The sequence below is a fragment of the Hesperophylax consimilis genome, unplaced genomic scaffold, assembly GCF_061612785.1.
Source record: "Hesperophylax consimilis isolate HC1 unplaced genomic scaffold, BYU_Hcon_1.0 scaffold_34, whole genome shotgun sequence".
Classification (NCBI taxonomy): domain Eukaryota; kingdom Metazoa; phylum Arthropoda; class Insecta; order Trichoptera; family Limnephilidae; genus Hesperophylax; species Hesperophylax consimilis.
This window is the reverse complement of record NW_028301264.1, coordinates 1596619-1621546: the sequence shown is the minus strand read 5'-3', so window position 1 is coordinate 1621546 and position 24928 is coordinate 1596619. Positions and strand designations below refer to the sequence as shown.

At 38.8% G+C, this 24928-nt stretch overlaps 1 protein-coding gene across 1 annotated transcript; it reads right to left on the bottom strand.

Moving 5' to 3' along the window:
* Positions 1-23079, bottom strand: LOC149409170 (uncharacterized). The gene is made up of 5 exons (XM_089650092.1): positions 18551-23079; positions 10454-11723; positions 4778-5087; positions 4561-4716; positions 1-171 (listed from the first exon to the last, which is right to left on the bottom strand). Exons 1-5 carry the CDS (start codon positions 19692-19694, stop codon positions 1-3), a joined length of 3051 nt encoding a protein of 1016 aa, XP_089506218.1. The 5' UTR covers positions 19695-23079.
* Positions 23080-24928: the final 1849 nt, after the last annotated feature.

Genomic DNA, 24928 nt, shown 5'->3' with positions numbered 1-24928 from the left:
TTAGGTTTCTCGGGGAGATTCTTGGTCTTCCCAAAAATCCGGCCGTTCCTGATCATTGCTGTCGGTATAGAATAGCTCCTGCGCCGTACGTCCGTTGCCGAGGTCGATGACCGGGCCTTTAGGAGGTCGGGACATTGGGGCCGTTCTCATACTGACATCACCGGCACGTGTCTGGTGCGTATTAAAATTGTTGTTGTTATTTCCGTGCCACGGGCGGTTTTGTCCGAACTTATTATTATGCGTTTGGTTATTATTATGCCACGGTTTATTATTATAATTATTGTGATTAAAATTATTATGTGGTTTGAACGAGCTTTGCGTTTGCGGAGTAAAAGGTTTATTTGATTGTTGTCCTGGCCGCATAAAATTAGATGGTCCTGCTTGTGGAAACACAAGATTTTGTTTAGACCGCTGGTGGAGCTCGCCATGGGCCTCCAACATTATTATTTCTGTGCACAGGGCATCATAATTTTTTGTTAAGTTTGCGCATTTAATGTGCGTTGGCATGAGGTTTAATAAAGTATTTCGAGCCGTATCTTTGTATGGTTCCATCAATATGTGAGCACTAGGCCCTCCATATTGATCGGAAATTTTAATTTTAATCGAAAAGAGAATTTGGTTGATCTCATGGATCGTTGAGGAGAAATCCTTCTGACCGCGGTTGAAGTTTATCAATTCTGTTTGTAATAACGTCACAGACTTATTGTCCCCACATTCATTTTTCAATGTTTCTAATATTGTTTCAATATTGTTATCATGATCGCTCATGAGAATTACGTGAAGTGCTTTCCCACGTAATCTTGAGATTATTTTCTCAACATTATTTGGCGTATTGCCGTTTCGAGTAATATACCCCCTGGCTGATTTTATAAATAAATTAATATCTTGGGGAGAGCCACTGTACTCCAATATCGATTCCGAGTATTGGGGAGCGGGCCTCTCATTTGGCTGTGCCATTTTAATAAATTAGAAATATACGAAGTGACTTTTAATTAAAAAAAAAATAGTTTTCTCTCTAACCTTTTGGATAAGGAAGGGAAGGGATCTATCGTACGTATGGGATAGACGATCAATTGAAAAGTGTACTCACAGAAGTATTGATGCGATGATCTTCATTGCCTAGTTAACGAATTTGTTTGGTGTGTGGTCCTCTTCGCGTCGAGATATTAAAGAATATCTAAGAAGTCCTGGCTACGGCCAAGTTTAACAGCTTCTTCGAAATGCCCCACGTACTGGGCGCCAGTTAACTTTTGTTGTCTTCTTAGTGTTAAAAAAAAGAATATAACTTGTGGATGATTTATCCTTTATTAATTAATTTAAACAATACAACTTAAAATATGTAAGTACAATTTCAAAGGGAAACTATTAAGTGAACAATACGACAAGCAAGTGCTTGGATTCGATACACGGAATGGAGTCGTCTGGAAGCTGGAGTTGGGGTTTATATAGTCCATGCTGGTGCGGTGGAGTGGGGCGTCATCTTCCTATTTTCGGGCTGCGTGTCAAAGTGTCAATGTGTCATTCCGATAATGGGGTTATTGTACCAGTGCACGTGGAACACGTGGTCTTTCTTAAATCGATCCTTTGTTTTGGGATTGCTGCGCGTGTGGCCGCGTGTTGTTTTAAGTTCATCTAAATGTTCGTTTGTTTATTAATGGTCTTCTCCAAGTAGCCGTAGAAGGGTACGTGTTGATATGTCGTTTCAGGGATTGTGATTAGAGTATATCGTCCCGGTGATTGTCCTTGTCCGGATGCAACTGCTATCCATAAACTATTAAGGTTTAATAGTTTATTTTAGGCGAGATGAAGTGCTGGTTGTAATGGGCGTGCTGCGATGTCTTCCTGTAGGTGAGGGTCGTCTTGGGTGGTTAACTCGAGAGAGAGATTCTGGGTGTGTCGAATTACTTATCAATCCCACAATTAAACACTATCACTAATATAAATAGTCGTCTTCTTGATCTAGTGTTTTGCAGTGAGCCCACTGCTACCGTATGTAAATCCTTGGATGAACTATTGCCCGTAGACCTCTACCATCCTCCTCTTGATATAACTATTCCATTTATTAACAACACTTATCTTAAAAATGTCAAGTCGCCTTATAATTTTTATAAAGCAAATTTTCCTAAAATTTCTAATTTCTTAAATTCAACAGACTGGTCTTTTCTGGAAAACACAGATATTAACAATAATGTCAATACATTTTATTCCATTCTTAATGATGCCATTGAAAATTTTGTGCCCATTCGACATAATAAAATTTCTCATTTTCCAAACTGGTTTAGCCCCGAATTGATCACATTAACATATAAAAAGAAAATTGCTCATATAAATTACAAGCGATCCAGAATGTCAAGTGATTATAATAAATTTCAATTGTTAAGAAAGGAGTGTTGTAAAATCTCAAAATTGTGCTATAAAAATTATATTGATAAAATTGAAAATGATATTCGTGTAAACATAAAACGTTTTTGGAATTACACTAATTCTCAAAAAAATACTAACTTGGGTATTCCTCCTTGTATGAACTTCAACGGGAAAATTGGTTGTAATGATGAAAACATTGTAAACTTATTCGCCGATTATTTTAAGTCTGTATATGAAGAGGATATACCTAGCAACGAAATTCCCCAATTCTCATCAAATCTTAGTCTGGATATATCTGAAATACGCATAGAAATTAATGATATCAAAAAGCATGTAAATTTGTTAGATGTTAGAAAAAATGCTGGACCTGATAATATTCCACCTGTTTTAATTAAGGAATGTTTAAACGGCCTAACTGTTCCTCTTTTCCTAATTTTTAATCAGTCTCTAGAAACAGGTTGTTTCCCTGATACATGGAAACACAGTTTTCTTACACCTATTTTTAAAAAAGGGGACAAAACGGACATTACAAATTATAGACCGATATGTATCCAATCAGCGATACCCAAACTTTTTGAAAAAATTGTACTCTCTAAGATAACTTCCAACATACAAAAAATTATAACTTCCTACCAACATGGCTTTTGTTCAAATAAATCTACTTTAACTAATTTACTAATATACGAAAACTTCATATCCAATTCTTTAGCAAACAGATGCCAGGTTGACTCAATATACACCGACTTTAGCAAGGCCTTTGATAAGGTGTGTCACAAAATATTAATTAATAAATTAGCCACACTTGGAGTTTATGGTAGTTTATTAAATTGGTTTATTAGTTATTTGTCCAAAAGAAGTCTTAGTGTGAAAATAAATGGCACAAATTCTTACACATTTATAGCCACAAGTGGAGTGCCACAAGGCTCTCATTTAGGGCCCATTTTGTTTATTATATTCATAAATGACATTGTTGATATATTTACTAACATAAAAGTATTACTTTTTGCTGATGATTTGAAACTTTATAAAGAGATTAATAACATAAATGATTGCATTATATTACAAACTAATTTGAGAAATCTTTTTGAATGGTGCTCTATCAACAAACTTGCATTGAACATAAAGAAATGTCAGTTCATTAATTTTTACAGAATAAATAATCCAATATTTTTTCAATACACATTAAATGATAAAAACTTAAATTGCGTCAGTGAAATTATGGACCTAGGTATATTGTTCGATAGCAAACTAACTTTTGTGTATCATATTAATAACATTATCAATAAGTCTCTTAAGACTCTTGGATTTGTTTTGAGAATTTCAAAAGACTTCAATAATTTAGGCACATTTATCATGTTGTACAAAACCCTTGTTAGATGCCAACTAGAGTATAACTCTACATTATGGTCTCCCTTTTACAATATTCATTCCGATAATATTGAAAAGATTCAACATAAGTTTTTGAAGTATATAAACTATAAATTGCATATTCCTGTAGAAAACATTGATTATAACTACTTACTAGATAAATTGTCCCTATTAAAACTTTCTGAAAGAAGAATAAACACAGATTTAATAGTACTACATAAAATACTTCATTACAAAATTGACTGTCCTGAGTTACTCCAATTAATCAGCATCCACATACCCAAAAGATCTTGCCGAAATTTACTACCCTTTTATTTTTACAACACCAGGACATTGTCTTATCAAAATTCCCCAATTCCAAGACTTCACAGTCTCGGGAATAAATACTCTGATCTGGGAGATATATTTCATCTTAAAAATAATCAATATAAATATTGTTTATTTCAATTCTTTTATAGATCGAGACACAAATAGACATCTATAATTTCGGCAATATATATATTTTTATTTTTATTTTGAATATCTATTGAATCTAATGTATCTTATTTTATTATATGCTTTTGTTGTAACATTTAATATTTTTTTCTTTTTTCGTTGTATTATGTTTCCTTTATTGTTTTACTTTTGTAGAATCTATAATAACTGTGATACTCTACTATCAAACTTTGTAGTGTGTAAAAGCCCATTAGGGCGTATAATAATAATAATAAAAAGATAACCCGCTGCTGGAGGAATATTTTTGACTGCCTCCCGTACGTAACGGCTCTTTATCTCGTTAAGGATTGCGTCCCTACGATGCTGGATCGCATTTGCTCTCCTTCCACAGACCATCTGCAGGACATCTTTGGTCACTGTCTGATATTGCGTATCCGGGGCAAATAGCGACTCCACTTTCTTGAAGAGGGAACCTGCTGACAATTCCTTGCCTTCCTCTGCACTCCAGTTTACCAGTTCCTGAAGAGATTTCTTGAGGCACTCATTTTGCTGCAACAAGTGATCCCGCGTATTGCTCTGCCTTATTCAAATGCAGGAACTCTCCATTAACCTCCAACTGGTTGAACATGGGGTTGGCCAGGTATTTTCGTACGACCTCCCCATACCTTACTTCGTTCCATTCAGGCGAACCGAAGTGTTGTAAATCTTCGATTTTCTTTACGCGGTTTGCGTCAGCCTTAGGAACTGTAGGTTCCTTACACGTGGTTTCCGCCATCGATAGGTTTAATTCCTTGAATTCATGATTAGGATTTACTAATCCCATCCCTAGCGAAGATCGTGAATTTCTCTCCACGTGTATCTCTTGATCTTCCGATGATGCGTCCTCGTCGGAATCCAAGTTTCTCCTATCTTCGTATGTTCTAGACGCCATAAAATCCTGAATAAACGAGCTAATGTGCTCCACTTGAGCCGTGAGTTTATCAATGCGATGTTTTTTTCGTAGATTTGGTCGATTTCGGCAACTTTCGTTTCGGCTCATCTTGTTTTGGCAAAATAATCTTGTTCACTTCTTCTACCGTCATCTCTACCGAATCGGATGATGACATCTCGGAGCCACTCATTGAATTGGACAAGAAACCAAAACACAAAACACAAGGTACACAAAACACAAGGTACACAAAACACAATGTAAATAAGCAAACAACACAAAATGGCCGACGAACTGACGAACTTTTCCGTCGTGTTTACCACGTGTTTTATCCGTTTTTAAACAGTTAAAAATTTAAAAAATACTTCGAACAGCCTCGCTGTTATAATATAATGTATTATCTTGAAATAATTATACACTTAAAATAATTATATACGGGAAAAATCGTTATAAATTCGGAGCTCTTCGCAACGACAACGCCAGCGACGGAATTTAAAACGCTAATGAGAAAGAATGCCGTAAACAAAAGTCGCATAGGGGACGCTTTACTTTTGTGTAGCATCTGGTGACCACTTGACCAACACAAGGTGCTGAAAAAGAGCGGGAAAGTGCCACGCGAAAGGGGATTTGAGAATGCTTCTCTCAATAAAGGTTTTAAATGACGGTTCAGGCTACATAATAGACAATTTTGATAGTTTTCTTATTTAAAATATTTCGTATATTATAGAAAATATAGATAAGTTTTCTTATTCTTTCAACAGTGAGATTAATGTGGTCTTTCCATTTAACATTTTTATCTTTTAAGATACCAAGATATTTTATATTAGATTTATGATTTAGTTTCGCGCAGTCCGTATTACATGTACCGTTATTTACACAATTTTTAGAATGAATTTTTATGTTAATTTGGTTATTTGGCACATCTTCTTGTAGAGTGAAAGGAATACAATATGTTTTTTCTGTGTTGAGTGATAATAAATTGCCATCGAACCAATTTTTTATAACCTTCATATCTTGATTGGCTGCATTGGTAATTTCGTTCCATGTCTTTTTTTCGATAATTATTGCAGTGTCGTCAGCAAAGGATATAATTTTACCATTAAGTGATAATTTAAACATATGGTTAACGTAAATTATAAATAAAATTGGTCCAATAACAGTCCCTTGGGGAATTCCAAATTCTAAAGTTTCATCCACGCTTAGTGAGTTATTTAATTTTACTTTTTGGTTTCTTTGAGTTAGATAGCTTTTCAGCCAATACCTTACCTTACCAATAATACCGATATCATTTAATTTATTTATTAGTTTTGTATGGGAGATACTATCAAAAGCCTTACGTAAATCAATGAAAATGCCAAGGCATTTTGTTTTTTTATCTAATGCACGGTATATAGTTGAAGTTAGTTCTGCAATGGCATCATGAGTGCCTAGTTTCTCTCTAAATCCAAATTGGCTAGGACTAATTATTTTATTATTTTCAATATAGTACAAAAGTTGCTTTTTTACGATCTTTTCGAAAATTTTTGCAATGTTTGAGACAAGAGATATTGGTCGATAATTTGATATTTCTTCAGGGTTGCCAGATTTAAAAACAGGTGTTACAATAGATTTTTTATAAACGGAGGGGAATATTCCACTATTTAAACTAATATTTACAATGTGTGTAATTGGAATGCTTAATAATTCATTATAATTTTTCAATATTTCTACTGTGACTCCATCAAACCCTGGTGCAGATGCACCTTTTAATTCACTAATAATATTTTTTATGTCATCTGTTGTTACCGGTTTGAAAACTGACAGATTATTTTGTTTAAGGCAGTCCTTTTCGAAATTATCTATTTTATAATTTTCATCGATCCGTGAAGCTAAATTTTGACCGACGTTAGCGAAATATTTATTGAAGGCATTAGCACATTTTGTCGGTTCCTTTAAGGCATTAATAGAATTTTTTCCGATATTAATTTTTTTAATTTGAGTTTTTTTGTTTTTTCTACTATTTATTTCATTTATTGTTTTCCATATATGTTTTACATTTTGTTTAGCCACATCAATTTCAGTTTTGTAAAAGTTTTATTATACGAGTTTAGGATGAAATGGTGGATTCCTTCTCAATCCTGAGATTCTCACTCATGTCTGATCTCTTGAGAGTTATTTGCTCGACATGATACTGTCACCATCGAATGCACAATACATTGGTCTAATCACTGTACCTTTGGGAACTCCCATCCCTCCATAGATGGAGGTTCCTCGGCTTCCACATTGTCTCTCTTTGACAGATGTTCTTCTCTCTCCTGTTCTTAATCGTCTTCTCGTCTCGTGTTGGAACATCTACTTCCAATCTTGCGGCTGTTTCGTTCAGCCTCTCGGAGCAAAGTGCAGTCTCATTCGAGGCATCAGCTCGGATCCAAGATTTCATCAAGATCGGCAGTAAGTGTTGTTATGAAACGAACTTTCTTAAAATTAAAACATTCAACCCCGTAATATTTTCTTAAAATCAAGTACTTTGTATTTTTAAATTCTTTCATATGGTAACCCCTTGGGGGCGTTGACCATTATCGGGAGAGGCGGGGGCAACGAGCGGCCCTCCGCTCGGTTGGAAGGGACACCGCTCTCTTGGATTTTAACTCTCGTGGCGTGAGGGTGTTACGTGCTCCGCTTTGAATTCGAGACTTGCTTTGCTAACCAGTGTTTGTTAATTAATTACTAGTATATTTCGATTCATTTTTTCTACTACCTGCCCCCTGGACGTCTACAAAACTACAAAAACTGCGGTATCGTTCCTTTATTTTTTTATTAATTTCTGTCTCTGCTTTCTTCCCACTAATTTAACATCGTTCTTTTAACCGTCCACAAAGAGATTTAAGCTTTTCCTACGCGTAGATTCCTGTGCTGTAATTATATAGTCTTTTTGAAGGCATTAGGCACCACAATAATAGTGTTTTATTTCCAAGATACCCTTTGTTCTACCCACTTCTAGAAGGCGTATGTTCTCTCTTAATACCAACGAACTGAAAACACGGTACCTGCTCGAGCTAGCCAGGTATTCTTGAAGATATAATACATTTCTATACGCGGTTCGATTCCGTAGAAACTCTTTATCTAACACGCGGTTCGATTCCGTGGAAACGCATTATCTAACACTGGAACCCAGAAACGTGAGGCTTTATTTGAGAGAATCGCTTTCCTGTTGTAACTTTTTATTGTTGTCGTGATGTGCATATATGTGTGTAAATAATTGTTTTTCCTACATCTAGGTACCCCTGTGTTTAAAGTCAACGCGTGTTTTACATTCTTCGCCATTTTTACTCATAGCGTCAGTGTGTTTAAAGGCCACGTGTATTCCGTAATCACCGCCATTTAATAAATGTTCGCGAACTGGTGTTTAAATTCAACGCGTGTTTTGCATTCTTCGCCATTTTTTACTCATAGCGTCATTAAAGGCCACGTGTGTTCTGTAATCACCGCCATTTAATAAACGTTCGCGAACTGGTGTTTAAATTCAACGCGTGTTTTGCATTCTTCGCCATTTTTTTTCACTCATAGCATCAGTGTGTTTAAAGACCACATGTGGTTGGCAGTCACCATGTTATGGATAAGATAGTCGTCACAATGTTACGATACTTACTTAGCCCATAGATGTGTTAATAGGCTGTTATGGGGGGTGGTTTTTCTAAGTACATTATTGACTGTTAATATGATTGAATAATGGGTGGCCAAGTTTGACTTTGTTGGTCTTTGAAGGCCAACGCGCCAGAGTCCCTTCCAGTGGTTGAACTGGAAAAGAGCTCGCCAAACCGACCTACCGACGGTAGAGCATAATTCTCCATTCAGGGCGGGGAAAAAATATCCCATCTACATGATGTTTGAAAGGAAGTTGCAAGGTTGTAGAATGAAAGTAATCTGGATAAACTTTGGACTGGCCGTAACAAGTTATATTTGATAAATTTCACAGAGATATACATAAAGGTGAAAACTTACCCCCATCGACCAGAACGTAGAATCTATCTACCCTGTCTAAAATAATATGAACGTACGTAGTTATGAGGAACGAACACCGAGTGCCGCGAATGGCGGAGTAGATGAATCAGCCATGTAGCTAGAGGACGGCAGCGTCAGGATGTGGCTGGCCAACGGCCCAGTGTGTGGTCCAGCCAAGAGGAGTAGACGGCATCAGAATGTGGCTGGCCTACGGCCCAGTGTGGTCCAGCCCAGAGTAGTAGACGGCATCAGAATGTGGCTGGCCTACGGCCCAGTGTGGTCCAGCCCAGAGTAGTAGACGGCATCAGAATGTGGCTGGCCTACGGCCCAGTGTGGTCCAGCCCAGAGTAGTAGACGGCATCAGAATGTGGCTGGCCTACGGCCCAGTGTGGTCCAGCCCAGAGTAGTAGACGGCATCAGAATGTGGCTGGCCTACGGCCCAGTGTGGTCCAGCCCTGAGTAGACGGTTAATCCGTAAGTTGCCCTTCCACGAGGCAAGGTGGCACTTAATAATGCTCTGAATCAAAATGCACACGGCGAAAACAGTTTATCGGCAGAAATAATCACCGATCGCTTGGATAAACTATGATTACCCCCACGGCCACACATGGTAAAAACGTTTTCATTATTCACGCCACCCGGGGCGAATTCCACTCGCGGGAAATATGACTAGACTTCTAATCTCGAAGCACAAACTGAACATTTCGGTATTAATCGCAAATCCATGAATTAACTTTCGATTAGATCCTCAGACCTCTAGAAATAATAATTGACCCCCCGACCGGACACCCTCTCTCTTCTCTGCTCGGCCGGGAAGTGAATCCATCTTGAATTTCTTTTCACTTCCTGTTAAAGTTCTAAGTTGCCAGAGCATAAACAATAGACAAGATAAATCACAGATTTGACAGGTTCTTACTTAGAGTGAAAATGAAAAAGTTTTACCTTACAATAAAACTTATATTATGTACTTAGCTTTATTTAAAACCTATAAAGTGAGATAAACATTACCATTTTGCAGCCAAATCGACGTTTCTTACCAATTTCGTGTGTAATTCTTAGTTTAAATCTCCCGCCAATGTCACCTGCTAGTTCCAAATGCATCCTTGAGGCGGCGCCAGTAGTGGGACGCCACCAGTGACGCTATAATTTCATGCTTCATTAGATCTCATCAGGCAGCCCTTGCCTAGGTTTCAAATAAAGCTAAGTACATAATATAAGTTTTATTGTAAGGTAAAACTTTTTCATTATGTGGCATAGGCTTTATTTAAAACCTATAAAGTGAGATATTGTTTGTTATCGCCTGGTGACATTATGCTAATGTGAATCAAATAAAAAGAAAATAGGGGCAAGATTTCCAGAAATCAGCTAACCAGTTACAGAGGTTGAAAAAGGTCAGCGACAGATGGGTCGGTGTTGACTCGGCCAGCCGATTCTGCAATTTCCCTTCTATAGAACCTGGCAAAGGTATTGGGACTTCTCCAGTTACCACGTGACAGTATATCGTCCAGCTTATAATTCTGCAGCCAGTTCAGAGATGCCACTGCTGAACGGATGCTGCCAGGTGGATCCTCTACACCAGCATCCCTGAGGACTGTCCTAATCCAACCTGCAATTACTGCCCTGGAGGCCGCTTTCACTGTCCCACAAGTTGTAATAAATAGGCTAGGTAGTATCGCCTGCGCTCTCCGTTCCTTTGACAGTTCTATGACCTTTTCCGTCCAATAGACAGGGTCTATGTTCCTAGACTCCGAGCGAGCCAGTCTCCACCCTGATTGTTGCCAGTCTGCCGAATCTGTCTTGCCACCAAACACTGGCCAAATGGAGATGCCTTCACTGTCCACTGACAATCTTTCAGCTGTGCAATGGAGCAATGTGAGATCGTGGACTCGGCGCCCTGATGCCAAAAGCAGGATGGTGGCTGCTCTCCTTGATGCTTCAAAGAGAGTAATATGTTGAGGCAAATTCTTCTCCAGCCATGATGATACAATCCTCGGGTCCCAAATGGGGGGTTTTGAAGGCCTTAGTCTAGCTAAAGATATCCCTTTTAATATCTTCTTCACTATCGGATTGGAGCTCAGCTCTCTATTGTCTTCGGGAGAGCCTAAGGTACACACCACTGACTTGTGAACTAAAATGGTACTCAGCGATAGCTTTTCTTTGATGTGTAGATCGGCTAGGAACCTGACTAAGTCTTCAGCTTTGGGACGCGTGGCATCGAGCTGATTCTCTGACGCCCAGCGCTGCCACCTCCGCCATGCCGGAGAATAAGTGCGAAGGGTAGAACTTCTCCATCCGGATCTAAGAAGTTCCTTCTGCTGACTTGACCATCTTGTTAGGTTTTTGTCCCACCCCCACAAAGCCAAATCTCCAGAGTGAAGGACTCTACTTGAGGAGGGGGTTTGTTGGTCCTGGTGTCTATCAGTGCTTCTCCTAGATTGTGAATCGTAAGAGGTGGACCCAAGGCCCGACACTTCAGATCCGCTCTCCAAAATGCCCTTTCCCAACGAGGAGCCACTACCAAGTATAATCCCCTTGCCCTGTTCAGGTGGCAAAGAACCCTCGGCATGAGGCACGGGGGAGGGAAGATCCAAGCCAGCTGATAGTCCCAGTCCCTGCTCCAAGCATTGTGGTAGTCTGCCTCGTCGTCCTGAAAATCAAGAGAAACATACCTTTGACCTGTTGTATGCCCGGAAATTCCAAGCTTTTTTGAAAAAAACCGCGCGCAAATTACTCTCCTGCCTTTTGGTCAAACATCCGTTTAAAAACAAAGAAATTGTTTATTTTGCGATTGTTTTCTGTTTATCAGATAATGTATCTTATTATTAATATATATTACATGATAATATTGTTACAAGTTTTCCCAGAATAGCTAACTTTAACAAAAAAAATGTGTAAAAATTTTCCCATTCGGCAAACAAATGTAAAAAAAATATATTCATAAGAAAATTAACTGATTTTTTTATTTCTACACAAACCTGAATAGACACCCCTCGTGAAAAAAAATAATCCAAAGGTTTTTTCGAAGAAGTAATGCCATTGACACTTCTTTGAAAATGTAAAATATTTTCATTTATTCAAAAAAAAAATCAAACGTCAAGTGTCCACTTAAAATTTTTTTGTGTCGTATTTTATAAGTATATGATAACAATTCTTCCAGATTTCGGTAGTTTATACAACTGTTGTTACTAATAATATTATTTTGTACAAGAAACCTGTAAATAAATAATGCTAATAATAAAACTATTCATTAGGACGTAAAAATTTTGACATTTCTTACGAAGTAAATTCTCATCACTTTTCTTGGGTGAAATATTATAAAAATTACATCAAAATAATGTAGATAAAACTATCTTTCTGATGATACCTCAAATCTATTATGTCCACAATCAATTTATATCAAAAATAATGAAAGAAGTAAGAGTTTACCTTAGAAGAATTCGCGATCTTTTTGCATTGCTCTGAATTCGGTTGCGGACAATGGCGGCCAGCCCATGTATACAGATGTGTTTGAAAGAACAGGGTGACAAAAAAATCATGACTCGGGGAATAAAAATAAAATTTTCTAATATTTTTTTTATTAATATTTATTTATTTATTTAAATGCGTTTTTTAAATTCAGATACTGTGTGGTTCAAAAATAAATAAGAAAAAAATTTCATCATATTTATTTCAGTTTTAGAACAGGTACATGAAACACGTTTTTTTAATCTTTGGTCGAGAGACTGCGAAAAAAATCATTTTTCACATACATAAATTTATTATTATAATATTCAAATTTTTAGACACTGTTTCTGTCCTCCTCAAAAGTGGAAGATACAATGAATGGAAACGAAAATTCAAACAATGCAAAGATGCACAATGCACTTGTTTCAGTAAACATTTTTATTCAAATAATGCACAAATACACCCATTCAATAAATAATTAAAACCATAAATAACAACAACCAGTGCCAAATTACAATCACAGATAACAAAATCCAAGTAACAAATGATAACACACATTCAACAAATAACAACCGCAACCAACATTCAAAGAACAATAACATTATAACAAACAATAACATTATAACAAACAATAACATTATAACAAACAATAACATTATAACAAACAACAACACTAATGCAAGAAATAGCGATACAATTCCTGAACTGTAATTATGGGACTGCCACTATTAGGTATGATGAATTTCCTCTTCATGGCAATTTTTAAAATTTTGTATAAAAAAAAGAATCTAAATGGAAAAAAACGATTTGAAAAAAACGATTTGAAAAAAACGATTTGAAAAAAAAAATTATAAATGTTCTAAAGTGTGGTATTGTTTAAAACACGCCCCAATGCAAAGGAAAACATCGCACGCTACGCAAATCGTAGAAACATCCTTGCGTATTTTACGATGTGAACATAGTAAGCACCTTCTGCGAATGCGTCGATTCTTACTGTCCATCTTTGGGGTTTCATCTGGAAAATGATCAAGAGAACGATTTAACCTAAGAGTGGCTACGACGATGGAAGCGCTCGGTGCGGGTTTAACCAAAGAGGGATAGTGTCGCTCTAGAAGCTCAGATGCCAATTTCATCCTGAATGCGCGGTGCAATATTGGCTTCCCTGGGTCTTCTTGGTGAAGCTGCCTAAATATCACCATGCTATTCAGGATGCTGACATTGAGCAGGCGACGAAATACCTTAATGTACCATTTGTAACCCCGCGTTCTCTCCATGCGGTAAGTGGATAACAGCGAATCTTTGGTATCCACTCCCCCCATGAAGCGATTGTACTGGAGCACAGATAGAGGCATTTGGTATTTCTCTAACCCTCTTTTACCCTCAACCGTGTCGCTGTTGTGGTAGGTAGACACCATGGTGACAATTTTAATGTCATTCCAGGCAACGACTGACATGTCACCACAGTGTCTACCAATGATGGTAAGCCGTGGCACACTCTTCTTCATGCTTTTAATGATTTGAGGTACCATCTTTCGGCGGCGATTGAGGGTACCGATAAGATCGGTATTCCTTTGTTTCAGGTACCTAGTCAATGGCATGCTATTATAAAAATTGTCCATGTAGAGGCAGTACCCTTTGTCAAAGAGCCCCTCCATGAGTTTGAGTACAACTTTTGAAGTTTTACCCGAAAACCCAAGATGGTTCTCTTCGACTTCTGTATTCATCCCCGCATACATAATAAAGCGGTACAAGTACCCTGTTGACGATTCGCACAGCTCATAGGTTTTAATGCCGAACCGAGCCGCCTTAGTGCGGATGCACTGCTTGAAACTTAGGCGACCCTTCCAGAGCAACAGGGACTCGTCTATGCTAATATCTTCGTGGGGAGTATACAGACTGGAAAACTTTTCATTCATTATATCCAATAGTGGTTTAACTTTTGCAAGCTTGTTTTGGTAACCGACTTTAGAAATTGTGTTATTGTCAACAAAGTGTAGGAACCGAATTATCAGAAGAAACCTATTACGCGACATTAGAGTCCTAAATTTAGGCATCTCTAAAATGTCTGTTGTCCAGTATTCTGATAACTGAGCTCTGTAACAAATGGACATGTATATAAGCATCGCGAAGAATACATACAGTTCAGCGACTGTAACATCTTGCCAGTCCTTCAGCCTGGAATAAGTTGTTAAATCCAACAGTCCATCCTCAGTGTTCACCTCGTCCAGTGCGCTCCATGCATGCCTATTGGTCTCCTCCACGATATAGGACATTGTTTCCAAGTCCCATATTTTGGAGAAGACGTCATATGGAGATGTAGCGACTGTCGGAGGGAACACGTCGGGTGATGGGCCAGGTTGAAGGACGGCAAAATGCTCACGCTGACCCGTGAAGGTGGAGAAATCCTCGGACCAGGTGAAGGTCTGCTCCTCTGGATTCTCCTCCTCCCCCTCCTCCAAAGGCTCCAACTCATCCTCAGGAACATCCATATCCACCATTGACGGAAGTTCTACATCACCGGCGAGGGATTCATCCTCGCTATCAGTGAATCCGTAGAACTCCGCAACGATGTGGTCGGTTTCCTATAGACAGAAAGAAAAGAAAAAAAATATATATACAGCTATGTAAAGCGTCCTTGAGGTAATACAAGACAAAAATGGCGCTGTAAAAGTTAACCAAGTGTTATTATAATTACCTGAGTATTTGGAGCCCGATGCGTAGAGGAGGTTGATGGTCTCGGGTCAGCCTGCCATCCCGGAATCTGAAACTGTAAACATTAATTGTTACACGAATGTCTTTCAATTTTGGAAAGGATGAAGCGTACAACCACTATAGAACTACTACTAATACACAACATACCGTCGCAATTACTGAAAATCTTTCTTCTGTTGTCTGTTCCTCCGTCGACGGTCTTGGAATCTCCATTCTATAACAATAGAAACAATCATGTATTTCATTATATAATATAATCATCAATACGCGTATAAATATTTTATACCTAAACAAAAAAAAAGTTTGTTAGTACTTTTTTGCACACCCTATATAACTGATCTAATTTTGTGTTATTTATCACCATTTTTATAAATAAAAAATAATATTTCTAATAAATATTATTAGAAATAAATATTTCTAATAAATCATGTATTTTGTAAGAACCCTGTAGCTCCCATACAAAATTTGAATTTGTAAAAATCGTTCATATTTGCGCGCGCAGATCGAAGTGCGTTTTACGCAGGCGCGGATATGATTTCAAGATGGCCTCTCACACATACATATAAACAGTTCACGTGTATTCAGGGGGGTATAACTCCGAGAAAAAAGTGGGTCAGAAAAAAAAGACACGGTAATCTCTATGGGTGACTTGTGACGTATATTTTCCACAAACCAATACGAACTTCATGCATGTTTATAGGCCGCTGTCATTGGCCGATTTTAGGCTAGCCAATGGGTTGGCTCCGAATGAGAATTATATTGTCTATGGTTACGCCTTTTTTATAGTTTCTATCCTAGTCGATGGTGATTATGTGTAGTAGTGACGTATATTTTTCAGTTACTGACTTTTATCTATGGCAAACATTAGGACCCATGGGCTCAGTACTAAAAACCCGAAGATATTGATCTAGTGAGTGGTTCATTTATGCGTGTATTTGTGCAGGTTTCCGATGTCTCGTATTTATTTAATTAAAAAATATTAACTAAATATTGACGAAACTAGGGCTTTTATACACAATCTCAATAGTTTTCTTTACATAATAATGTACAATCCTTATAAGATTAGGCAATATTTACGTGAATATTGATGGAGAAACGTCAAAAAATTTCTCCGACACTTTTTTAGCGCGGAGGACATTAGAATATTATTTTTTGTAAAATATTAACTAAATATGGACAAATCAAAGGCTGTGATATATGTTAATTGATTTATCTGCAAAATGAGATACGAAACAAAGCAAATCACACAATATATGATGGAACATAGCTAGAAATAAAACGAACATTTTTATCACGAAAACATGGCGTATACTTTGAGGTAATATTTTGTCGGTTATTTTGAGTTTTCGTATTTTAAATTTACCGAAACACATGCCGTGAACAATAAACTATGTATAAAAAAAACATTACTTACGTTTTATTGATAAATTACTTCGTTTTGGCACTTTAAAATAGAACCGCGATGTTTCACTTTGACCTGCTTTGACAGTTATTTTTGGTTGAGTTGGCATCCCACAGAAAAATTTAAAATTAGATGTGGAAGAAGCTTCAAGTGTTTCTGAAATATGATGCGTAAAGAACGAGAATAGCTCAAGCGATTAAGACCTTGTTCTCCATACAAATTCTTTGTACATTAGGGTTAAAATCGCATATAAATTTTTTTTTTATTTTTTTTTTTTAATTTGTATGGGCCGCGCATATGCGGGCCCGGCATACGAGGTGTTGAACCACATGCGCTGTCCTAGAGCCAAATAGGTCTATCTCGGGTCGTCCCCATTTTCTGAATGCTACCTCTGTGAAAGAGGGTAGCAAGTGCCATTCGGGTACAGCACGATGACGAGATAGACAGTCCGCTACTTCATTGAAACGACCGGGTAAGTATTGTGCTGTCATGGAGACACAGTGTTTATCCAAAACATCTAGCACTAGTCGAGTACAGCTCAGGAGTTGAGTTGATCTGGTACCACCCTCCTTGCGGAGATAAGATACGACAGACCTGTTATCTGACTGGATCAGAAGACCCGAGCCAGATAGCTCAAGCGCGTGAGGAGACAAGGCAGCCAACACGGCGAGCATCTCCTTTACATTGGAGTGAAGATTCATCTGGTCATCAGCCCACACACCGCTGAGAAGCTTTTCGTCCAGCTGGGCACCCCAACCCTGATCAGAGGCATCGGTTGTCAGGTAATGCTCAAACAGCGGCAGATGTATAGGTGACGTCATGGTGAGCGATCGAACCCACCATCTCAATTCCCGAGCGGTAGCTGCCGGAATTGGTGTTGACTCCCAAGGGTGGTAGTGTCTGAGTCCTAAGCACCCTTTCTGTATGTACCGGCTGTTGAGCCTGCCTCTTGGAACTGCAAAACTAGCAAAGTTTAAAGAGCCCAAGAGGCTGCGCCCCTTATCTAGTGACCACCTACCTGTCTGAATAAAACCCTTTAACAAATAAGATAGGGCTGAAACCTTGTTCTGAGGGAGAGACTTTTCATTAGTTAGAGTATTCCAGCTGATACCAAGAAATTGAACTTGTTGTGATGGTTCTAATATTGACTTATCAAATTGTATATGCCATCCCAAGCCTTGCAAAAACTCCACCATTTCAATAGACTGGTGTTTTAAAGTAGGCAGGCATTGGTTTACTAATAAAAAATCATCCAGATACACTAGAATTCTCATCCCTCTCTTCCGCAGTTCCTGCGCTACCCAGTTAGTGAAGGTTGCGAATGCCTTAGGTGCGGTGGCCAAGCCAAAGGGGAGGGATGTCATCTGCAAGAGTTCATTCCTATAGATAAGTCTAAGGAAACATCTATGCTGCTCACTCACAGGTACATGAAAGTAAGCATGTGTGAGGTCCACTTTAACCATCCAGTCATTCGGTTGTAGAAAAGTAGGAACTCGATAAACGTTTACCAGACGAAATTTACTGACGGTCAGAAAATTGTTTAAATACTTTAAGTTAAAGACCGGCCTCTTTGAGCCATCTGATTTGGGGACCAGAAACATGTTAGAAATAAATGAGGGAGTGGCAGGTGCCGACTCTAAAACCTTAAGGGCTTTGAGTTTTTCTATTTGTTCTGTCATTGCCACAGAAGTCTTAGTGGCGAAAGGGGAGTTAAAGAAATCAATATTATTATTTAGTGGAGGTTTTGATGAAAATGGAATTCGGTAGCCATCTAACATCTTAAGGATGATAGTAGGGGCGCCAAGGTTCCTCCACTCACCTGCGAATGAGCGCAACTGACCCCCTTGAAAAGAGGGCCCACTGTTAAAACCTCTTACGGTCTGGCTTCCCTGCTCTTTCCTTGGGCCGGAACCTACCTCGGGGAGGGAAAGCTTTAGCGGCCCTACGGGCTGGTTCCGGACCTCGACTCTCAGGGTGCTCCCTTCTCGCGATGGTTCTTCCCTGCTGCACTCTAGGACGAAAGGGCTGCGAGCTCTGCACAGTCACAGGTTTAACGGGTGGAGCTGGTCGCGACGTGCTAGGCTGAGGAGCGAGGCACTTCTTCACTCCCCCTAACTTATCCAGCTGGGCCGACAGGAGGTTCGGGTCAAAGAGATATTCCGATGTGGGCGGAATCTTCCGTAAGGCATCTCGGACGTATCCGTCACTGATGCCTCGCAATGCCCCCTCTCGTCGATACTCAATGTGGCTAGCCCGTTTTCCGCAGACCATCTGCATGATGTCTTTGGACACCTTCTGGGACTCAGACCCCGCCGCGAAGAGAGACTGCACCTTCTCGAAAAGAGTGGAAGTGCTCAGCTTCGTGCCCGGTTCCGCACTCCAGTTGACCAGCTCCTGCAAGGAGGCCTTCAGGAGATCAGCCTGCAGGGAAAGAGCATTGGTCAGGGAGCCGCAGAAGGAGTCCGTTGACGTACTGGCCGATTCCTCCTGAGCTAGGCGCTTCAATTCAGGGTTCAATGCCAACATTGAGAAGAGGGGGGTTGCGGCATACGACTTCTGGATCTCGAGGTAGCGGACATTGTTCCAGTTGGCCGTCCCCAGATGCTGAAGGAGCTCCACTTTTTTCACCCTCCCTGGGTCGGCCGATGGTATCTTCGGCTGCTTTAGGTCAGTTGTCCACTCCCCGAGATCCAAGTCGCGAGACGGCTTATTCGGATGGATGAGTCCCATTCCCAAATCTCCTGCCAATTCCTCCCGAAGCGACGCAGGGGTGTCCAGGGAGATGCTGTCCTCGTCATCGTCGTCCGAGGCGCCACGGACGGGAGCCTCCGAACGCTTCTCTAGCAGCAGACGCAACATTTCCTGCATCTGGGACATCTGCTGTGTTAACAGGTCAATTCGCGGGTCGGCGGGAGCTAATTCACAAACCCTCTGCCTTTTGGCTTTGTCTTCCGCGCAGACCCTCGAACGCTTTCCCCGCGTGTCCGTGTGGATCACCTTCATGACTTCCGCCCTCGAGAATTCGGCTTCCCCGCTCTCGGAACGTTCGGAATCCGACATAATCGCGAAAACACAAAGAAACCACAAAAAAACACTAAACAAAAACACACGAAACTCTATAAATCGCAATTTTACGGAGTTCGAACAGTCACACTGTTAATAACCTCGAAAAAAAATATGTAAATTTTGCGCAAATACTGAAAAACAGGTTATTTTACGGTATTTGATGTTTGTAAACAAACCAAACGTGTTTGACCTTCGCAAAATAAATGCTAATGAAGCATGAAATTATAGCGTCACTGGTGGCGTCCCACTACTGGCGCCGCCTCAAGGATGCATTTGGAACTAGCAGGTGACATTGGCGGGAGATTTAAACTAAGAATTACACACGAAATTGGTAAGAAACGTCGATTTGGCTGCAAAATGGTAATGTTTATCTCACTTTATAGGTTTTAAATAAAGCCTATGCTACATAATCGTATGTTATTTTCATAACATTACCCCGGTCGCCCCCAACGTGTTTGCCCTCAAACACAAGGTGAACAAAATAAAAGCCTGAGCTAAGAGATACCCTAACTTGGTCTGATGGGTTCCTAAAACATACATGATATAATAAATAAATGAGTTATATAGCAGAAATGTACTAAAAGTAACAGTATGCTTGCAAATGGGTGCGTCACAAAATCAGTCGCGCCCATCATGCGTAAGACATGATGGATGAGTCTGCGGCGCATCCAATTGAAGTTCAGAGTATTAGATATAACAAAATCAGAACTTAGAAATAAAGACCTTAAATTGTACACAATTAGCAGTAAGAAGATACGTGGACGGGGCCCGTAATCACCCGCAGCATGTACGACGCTGGGTGATGTATTCTGACTCTCGTCTGGGACTACCGTAGACGTAGCATCTATAACAGAATAGAACTTAAAATTAGTATACAAATATTATCACTAAAGCATGACATCAATATACATCAAAACATTAGATATGCACAAAGCATCACTGTTCAGATTCACTTTTTTAAATAAGCCAAAGTAGGCTACACTCGTAGATGGTGTACCATCTGCACTTTATCACTGATTCTAAATCCATTTTGGAAAAGAAGAGTTCCTCTATAGAAGAGTATTCCTATCTAACTCCCTAAACTGGTCTCGTGGGTTTAGTTTTTAATAATAATAATAATAATAACATAACATTTATATAGCGCAGTTTTGTGTTGTTTCACTACAAGTGCGCTTAACTATAATAAACTTAAAATAAAATTTCCCATTGTGTTCCTTTTAAAAAAAAATTAATTACATAATATGAAATAAAGAATAAACGGTTTACACAAAAGCAGAGAATAAAATTTAACAATAACAGTGCTATTTTAGTAGAGGACAGTTCTCTGTTTCTGACAGTTTCTGACAGTTATACAATAGAAAACAACATATAAGTTTATTTTACCATTGGTATATGAAATACAGGATATAACCAACCATTGTAAATGAATGGTGTTATGAATAGTCTTACAATCATCGCAAAAATGATGCCACATTATTTAGTAAACAACCATCGTTAAAAATGGTGCCAATAGAATTGTTAGCGACCATCGTAAATAAATGGTGCTATAAATAGTCTACAACCATCGTTAAAAATGGTGCCAATCAATTAAGTATTCGTCTTTTGTCCCCGAGGGTTCAATTTGTAAATTGTAGTATTAGTGTAACTAATTACGGAGGTTCTCACAGGAACCAATCAATCACTAATTTATTTTTAGGATTGATTTACATTTTTCAAATGATGAAGTTTTAATATTATATAAATTTATTAATATTAGTTCAGTAGTAACTTGTTTATAGAAACTTAACAAGAATTTTTTGTAATAGTAAAGATACTTACATAGACAAATGGGCAATGAGACCTATGTAAGCACAATATATTTAAACTCGGAACATCTTGAAATACTGGGCGAATAACTCCATATGTTCTTACTTAAAGTAATACAATATAAAGGTATATGAACACAGTTCATATGATATTAAGCTTAGAATACAAGAGGATATGCGGGTTCATATCGTCGTATAATCCAAGTTGACATAAAAAATAATCTTAAAAATAAATATGAGCTATGTTGAACTGATCGTAACCAGAAATATAAATGTATTTGTGTTTCGAAGCATCTCACATTTGTATATATATTTTATAATCTACCAAATTTTAACTTATTATTCTAATGAGAAATTATACTCGAGTAATCAACTGGAGTAAAATTAAATTTTCTGTTTTTCTTCGGCGGCGGTACCTCCACCTCAGAACTCGAGCCCGAAAGAAACTGTCTAACCAAACGGAGCAAACTCTGCCACTCGCACTTCCTCTGCGCAAAGGAAGGCGCGTGAACAGAGCGACTCACATTTAGTTTTTTGATTCTCCATATTTTAAAGAAGCAACCCTAGGTTTAGAGTTGTTGTGACTCTTCTTCCTACATTCCGATAGTAGATGCCCCCATAATTTACAAAAAGAACAATAAATATTGTTCCCTGAGGAATTTGTTTCAGTATGACACATCTCCTTTTCTCATTGTTGTTGTCTATTATTGTCGACATTTTGAAGTTTACTTATGAAACCGCAAGTATTGAATACAAAATGATTATAAATTAGCTAATGACGATAGCTATGAATATATTGCACTCCCGCGAGGCAAATATATAATTAAATGCACTTATAAGCACTGTATAGTATTGGTTGCATAACATAATTATCGAAACTTTCAAAGTGTATTATTATTTTGACAGTTGTTGTCAAAATCGCGATGTTTGTTTACGCTTGACATTCCTAGCTGTCAAGTTGACACATAGTATTGTGTTGCCCGTAAAATAAAATAATATTGCCCGTAAAATAAAAATAAATTATAATAATGCGTACAAATCGTTATTTATGTTGGTTGCACTGATGGCACTTTGATAAGCTCGCACTGTTAACATTTAGGCACCTAATGACATTTATAGGTTATGTTTTATGTGAGATACGTCGAAACATCAAAAACAAATACACATGATTACTAAAACGCTTGCAACTTCGATTCAAAATCAAATAATAAGAACAAATACGAACCAACCACGTTGATGCGCCATGTTATGGATAAAAAATTCGGGGCGGGGGAAATTATATCCCATCTACATGATGTTTGAAAGGAAGTTGCAAGGTTGTAGAATGAAAGTAATCTGGATAAACTTTGGACTGGCCGTAACAAGTTATATTTGATAAATTTCACAGAGATATACATAAAGGTGAAAACTTACCCCCATCGACCAGAACGTAGAATCTATCTACCCTGTCTAAAATAATATGAACGTACGTAGTTATGAGGAACGAACACCGAGTGCCGCGAATGGCGGAGTAGATGAATCAGCCATGTAGCTAGAGGACGGCAGCGTCAGGATGTGGCTGGCCAACGGCCCAGTGTGTGGTCCAGCCAAGAGGAGTAGACGGCATCAGAATGTGGCTGGCCTACGGCCCAGTGTGGTCCAGCCCAGAGTAGTAGACGGCATCAGAATGTGGCTGGCCTATGGCCCAGTGTGGTCCAGCGTCCAGCCCTGAGTAGACGGTTAATCCGTAAGTTGCCCTTCCACGAGGCAAGGTGGCACTTAATAATGCTCTGAATCAAAATGCACACGGCGAAAACAGTTTATCGGCAGAAATAATCACCGATCGCTTGGATAAACTATGATTACCCCCACGGCCACACATGGTAAAAACGTTTTCATTATTCACGCCACCCGGGGCGAATTCCACTCGCGGGAAATATGACTAGACTTCTAATCTCGAAGCACAAACTGAACATTTCGGTATTAATCGCAAATCCATGAATTAACTTTCGATTAGATCCTCAGACGTCTAGAAATAATAATTGACCCCCCGACCGGACACCCTCTCTCTTCTCTGCTCGGCCGGGAAGTGAATCCATCTTGAATTTCTTTTCACTTCCTGTTAAAGTTCTAAGTTGCCAGAGCATAAACAATAGACAAGATAAATCACAGATTTGACAGGTTCTTACTTAGAGTGAAAATCGTATGTTATTTTCATAACAACCATTTTGTAAACGCTCGCGAACTGGTGTTTAAATTCAACGCGTGTTTTGCATTCTTCGCCATTTTTTCACTCATAGCATCAGTGTGTTTAAAGCCCACATGTGGTTGGCAGTCACCATTTTGTAAACGCTCGCGCCGTTTCGTTTTAGCCCACGCGTGTTTGGCACGCATCGCCATAGAATCATAGTGTCCTTTAAAAAAAAAATAAGAAGAGTTTCGACAAATACTTAAATCTTGCGACAGTTTGCGTTCAAAAAATAAAATAAATTTCGCGTGTTTTCCTAACAATTTATAATTTCCTTCCTACACTTCTGTGTATATTTTGTTGCGGATTCATTCAAGCAATATAAAGTTAGGTTATAGAATAAACTCAAAGCGTAATAATACAGGTACCTACTTGTGCGGTTATATTCGTGTAAAATTTAAAGACAAAAGATTTTAAAGGTTTCTTTCTCATTTTAATATTGCTAAATTGGGTTTTGGAAAAATAATTACTTCCCAGAAATACGTCCAAGGTGGGCCGGTAGCCTTTTGTGATACCTGGGAAAAACCTGAAATACGTTAGTAACAGATTTTATAGGTCGTGTTCATTTTAATATTGCAAAATTGGGTTTTGGTAAAAATAATTACTTCCCAGAAATACGTCTTGAGCCGGTAGCCTTTTATGATAACTAGAAAAACCGCGGACAATAATAAAGGGAAAGGGCGTACCTGGAATCTATTCACTACTTAGTTTTGTCTCAATAGTACACGAGTAATTTTAAAAAATTAAGTCGGTTAATTTAAATAAAATTAATAAAATGTACGCCTCATTTCGCTTTAAGGGAGGCATTATGCGTACCGCTATATTCTCACGCTTGGCGACCGTCGCTAGACGAGAGCTCGGCGGGAAAATTTTTGCTTAAAACGAAGAAAGCGCGCATAGGACGGCTAGGGATTTTTTTTATTGAAACGCGTCATAAAAACCACATGTTAGAATCACCCATGTCGGAAGAGGAGCTAGTGGAAACTCTCAAACGTGGCTTCCTTCCCCAATACGCTAGTATGTTGACCTTGCATAGCAGTAGCTCTATCGAAGATTTAGAAACCGCGTGCACGATATTCGAGAGCTACCAGAAACAAGCATCGCGCCCGCCCCGTGAGGTGAGATCGGGAGGAAATAGTTACCTCAATAGCGTGGCTTCATCAAGCCCTGCAGCTCTACCGGCAGACCCCGGGAAA

Coding starts and splice junctions, on each gene's coding strand:
- LOC149409170 (XM_089650092.1), bottom strand. CDS start 19,694: ATGTCGGATTCCGAACGTTCCGAGAGCGGGGAAGCCGAATTCTCGAGG. Junction 11,724..18,550: donor TAAAGCTTTCCCTCCCCGAG/GTAGGTTCCGGC, acceptor CTTGATTTTCAG/GACGACGAGGCAGACTACCA. Junction 4,717..4,777: donor CCATGTTCAACCAGTTGGAG/GTTAATGGAGAG, acceptor CACTTGTTGCAG/CAAAATGAGTGCCTCAAGAA.